The 5,072-nt window shown below is 36.0% G+C and overlaps 1 protein-coding gene across 1 annotated transcript; it reads left to right on the plus strand.

Annotated features, from left to right (window-relative positions):
- The first annotated feature begins 2,888 nt into the window (after positions 1–2,888).
- LOC145480336 (melanocyte-stimulating hormone receptor-like) lies at positions 2,889–4,791 on the plus strand. Its single transcript, XM_081458627.1, has one exon. It carries the CDS (start codon positions 3,856–3,858, stop codon positions 4,789–4,791), a length of 936 nt encoding a protein of 311 aa, XP_081314753.1. The 5' UTR covers positions 2,889–3,855.
- The last annotated feature ends 281 nt before the right edge of the window (positions 4,792–5,072 follow it).

Here is a 5,072-nt window from a genome sequence, read left to right on the forward strand (position 1 = left end):
ACCCGATTCTTTACTGTTGGAAGATCGACGAAGTAAGACAAGCAGTGAAGGACACAATCAGACAAGTACTTTGCTGTTAATCGAATAAGCTCTTGGAAAGCTAGATCATCGGTTTACTTACCAAAAAAAAGAGAAACAATAAAATTTTAGAAAACGGATAAGATTATTCTTCAAAAGCTGTCTTGAATTAAGGCTGAACACTCAGTTAAATTTGCTGGTATCTTGACGACATTGCATGTTGTTCAGTTGTAACTAAAGAATGTAATTCGGAATAAGAAGATGAAAAACAGGAATAGACTGCATTATCAACCACGAAAGAGTTACGATAAGCATTACTCGAGCAGAAGAAATCCGAGAGATCTTATCTCGGTACGTGATGATCGATCTTGTCAGCGTGAAAATATATATGTGAGAAACATTTATGGGCTTCGATCAAGAAAACTTTTTCACAATGTTAAGTCGGAGTCATAACGTAACCGATAAATTACAAACTGATTTACTACGATAAAGTTTTTGAGTTCTGTTTAGTCAGGCCGTTCTTCCATAATTTGTGCCGAGTGCAATTCCAAAATTAAACCCTTCATTATCTTATGATATGAAGTATTAAATATTGATTTGAAAGAATTAGATTAATAAGATGACGTGGATATGAAACAAATGACACTCAGATAGTCGCTGTTATATATTCTCAGAGTATAATTTCAGTTGATATATTGACAGGCCCATTCTACTCAATAACTCAACTCGATTGAGAAAAAAAGGTATAAATAGCATTTTACATCTATTTAGTTAAAAAAAAAAAAGTTATGGGAAAAAGTGAGTTCAACTTTTTTCGAACGTTACAAAGAGGTGGGTATTTCTCACCAGAAAGAGGATATATCTTTCTGCAGCTGCCACAGTAAAAGTTTATTGACAGGCGGATTTTGCCTTCTTGAGGGGAGTTAAATTTATAATAGTGCCTTTTTCATTACTATTTCGAGCTCTCGTTTTATCGTAAACATGATATAGAGTTATAAAACTTGGAAGCTACACTATTGATTGGGGATAGTAGTTAAACATGTTTAGGCGATCGAGAAGTTAATTTGAGGTGAACGCCACATGCATAATTGGTTAAATTTTTAAAACCAAGCTATCAAAGGCAAAGGTACCTGGTGCAAACATCGTTTGTTTTTCCAGAAAGCTCGTCGGCTTTTAACTAAAATTTATTGAAAAGAAAGAAGAGTCACCAAGTTCCCGGGACTGCAGATAACTAATAATACGTCTACTGAAAAGACCAATATTGAGGATAAACATATTAAAAGAAGAGATCGAAAACATCATATCTTAAGCTTGATAAGTTGAACTGGAGGAGTACATTAATGGCGAGACAGATGCCTTGAGTCTTGAATTTTTATACATATATATATATATATATATATATATATATATATATATATAAGGTTATTGTAATTTATTATTCACAATTCATTTATTCAGTTATTTATTATTCACTTGCACTGCAACTGATGAAGGTCTTTGACCGAAACGTTTATTTTTATTAAATTTTTAAACTTTTTTTTAGATTTCTTAGACTTTTTACTGTATATATATATTTTTTTCGCTCGAAGTTGTCCGTCCTCGTTTTCCACAATTGCCTACAAATTTCATTACTCGAGGTTTGGACTACGAATCCTTTTGGATCCTTCTGGCGCGTGGCATCCCTGTTGGCTCGAAGCATCTTAACTTTATATATATATATATATATATATATATATATATATATATATATATATATATATATATATGTATATATATATATGTATATAAATAAAAATCCCTAGTGAGCAATACACAGAAACAGATCTTGTCAACTTGCTCTATTTTCTCCGGCCGTTGTCGTCCGATCACACAGACTTCGTCAGGGAGTTTCTCCGAGATGGCTAAAAGGAACTTACGTTATACCTAATTAATCTACATATAGTACAAATCACGTTCCAACTAGGGCGAGAAAAACAAAGCGAATCACCTACAGAACATTACGTACAGGATAGGACTAAAATCCTGTGTAACACGCAAAGCTTAAGTTTGGGGCTCGAAAAGAACGGGTAGCGCTAAGTTGAATGGTACACCAAGAAAGAAGTGACCTTTTCTAGACATGCGCGGCGCTCCATGCTCCACGCACCAACCCTCTCTCATGAAAACTGAGCAAAATTTCAGATTTTCCCGAAGAAATTACAGTTAGCCAACTATATATACATAAACTTTTGCCGTCGCAATTATTAACATTTTCATAACATGTTATGCGTACGCACGAGAAGGATTACTCTGGACTTTTGGTTTAGGATTGACACTTTCTGCTGTTGAAGATTGTAATTTAAGAATTCAAAGAATATTAGTAAATTTAGAGAAATAACACTCATCTTGTCATATTGACTGCATCCATGAAGCCAAATAAAGAGATAATCAAATATAAGTTGTTAATTTGGCAGTCACACAAGAAGCATTTCACTAAGCTAGAAAATTGTTAGCTTGAACTGTGCGCAAATGTAAATGAATACCGATATCAACTGATGAAGCACGAATTCACATTTAACAATGCTTACCGGCTGATAAGCGATTACATCCCATGTTGTAGAGTGCCGTAATATAAATATAATATTAGACCTTGGTCTCGCTATTTTTAAGGTCGGATGTGGGCTTGCTACCTTTGGCGAGCCCTTGCTTTCGGAATTTTAGAACAGTCTTGGTACAGCGACACGCAAATACTCTGTTTATGGACTAAAAATTTTACAAGCATAATTTGGCTCACAGGAAGCAGTTCCTTAAGAATTTCTAGTTTTTCGTAAATGTAAATTAATTAACGCACATCATGTGTTCGTTCATGTGTTTTTCGTTCTAATTTTGAGTGATAGACAGCAAATAATGAATAGCAGAGTAAATTAAACGAAATTTGTTTGCCAGCTTGAATAAAAGCAAAGTGAAAGTGTCATTCATTTTATAAACAAGGAAACAGAAATGACGGGAAACTCTGCTGACTTCGATAAAACGAACAGCAGCTTGTACTCAGTGCTTTGGAAGAGGCGGGAATGGCATTAAAAGCCAGCTCTGGCAAAATACTTGTTATCAGATTTTCAGTGAAAAACGCTGCAAATTAATTGCAAGGAATTGTTGTGTATTTATCATCCATTTAACCAAAACACTCCCTTCAGTAAAAAGCTGAAGAAGAAAACATTAAAGTGGGTTCACCTCCGACCCAAAGTAAACCTGCCATGTTTTCAACGACGAAGTTAAAGTGGACAACTAGCAATGGCGACGGATAAAGTAAACATTTCAAAAACAGAGCAGTTTGAAGAAAAGTTGTATTCTCCGATATGATACTTTGCTTGATAGTTCAGATTTGCAAAACCCTCAAAGAGGTCGCTTGTTCAGAACTTTATCGTTACAGATCCCCGATGTCTTGGAGAAAGAGAAACATGGAGAATTAACTTCCTTGTTTGGAATAAAGCTCCTCTGCAGCAAAATTGAAGAATAAATCCCAAGTTATAACGGTAACCGGAAGTTTTCAGAATTCAAGAAATATCTAGTCAAACTGCAAATACAAGCTTCAAACCCAGTAGTGGGATTATAAATTTATATTTTTGTCCTTGTATCGATGTTTGTGGTCGAAGAAAAAAGTGCTAATACTCACTTGTAGAAAAAAAAAGTCAGTCTTTCGCAGAACAACCATCTGCTTGACCGGTTAAATTGTTGATTTTCCAACCTGAAAGCTCATCGGTGACAAGTTTGACAAATTAAAAAGAGTGGATAATTTTGATCAAGGCATTCCCGGCCAGCTTGCAACAACAGCGACAACACAGATCGTCATATTGCAGAGTAATGGCTACAACAAACGTTTCTGGAAACGAAAAGCAGAACACTTTCCTGTTTGAACAACTATACTGCTCACCAGATATAACTGCTCGAATACAAGGCCACTTGATATTTATCTCAGTTTTCGACGCTTTTCTGTCCATTACTGCCTTTCTTGGAAATGCTCTGATCCTATTTGCTCTTCACAAGGAGTCTTCACTTCATCCCCCGTCCAAACACTTGCTTCGTAGCCTTGCAACAACAGATCTTTGTGTTGGTCTTATTGTAGAGCCTCTGTACGTGACTTTGTTGGTGACTGCAGTAAACGAACATTGGAAAGTTTGTCACTCCGTGGAAGTTGCAGTTTATATGATAAGCTCCATTTTGATCGCAGTGTCTTTGTTCACTCTGACTGCTATTAGCGTAGACAGACTCCTCGCCCTGTTGCTGGGACTGAGATACAGACAAGTTGTAACTTTGAAGCGAGTCTACTTGATAACTATTACCTTTTGCGTTGTGTCCACTGCCTCTTCAACAACGAGGTTCTTGTTTAATTCCACTGTAGCGTCATGGTATGATATTATAGCTGTATCATTGTGTCTAGTAACCTCGGTCTTTTCTTACACGAAGATTTTCTTCACCCTTCGTCATCATCAACATCAAGTGCAGGGCCATGTTCAACAACCGAACCAAACAAATCAACTGAACATAGCGCGATACAGAAAGGCGGTGTCCAGTGCACTGTGGCTGCAATTCTTGTTAGTCGTTTGCTATCTGCCATATTTAATATTGGTAACTTTGCTCATTCATGCTGAGCCATCTTCATCTGTTTCTCTCGCTTTCGGTTATACATTAACTTTAGTTTACTTAAACTCGTCATTAAACCCGATTCTTTACTGTTGGAAGATCGACGAAGTGAGACAAGCAGTGAAGGACACAATCAGACAAGTTCTTTGCTCTTGATCGAGTTAGCCCTTTTAGAACTAAATCATCCCTTAGCTTACTAAGGGAAAAAAAACGATAGTTAACGGATAAGATTATTCTTCAAAAGCTGTCTGGAATTAAGAGCGAATTTCCAGTTACGTTTAGTTGTACTTTGACAGCATCATTTTTTCTTCAATTGGTAGGAGTAACAACGGTGAATTAAAAAGTTGAACTGAAAAATATTTTGTAGTTCTGAATAAACAGATGAAAGCAGGAAAAGATTCCAATTTCTCTCTGAATATAAAACTGCATTGATGCAG

This window comes from Orbicella franksi, chromosome 3 (assembly GCF_964199315.1).
Source record: "Orbicella franksi chromosome 3, jaOrbFran1.1, whole genome shotgun sequence".
NCBI classification, from domain to species: domain Eukaryota; kingdom Metazoa; phylum Cnidaria; class Anthozoa; order Scleractinia; family Merulinidae; genus Orbicella; species Orbicella franksi.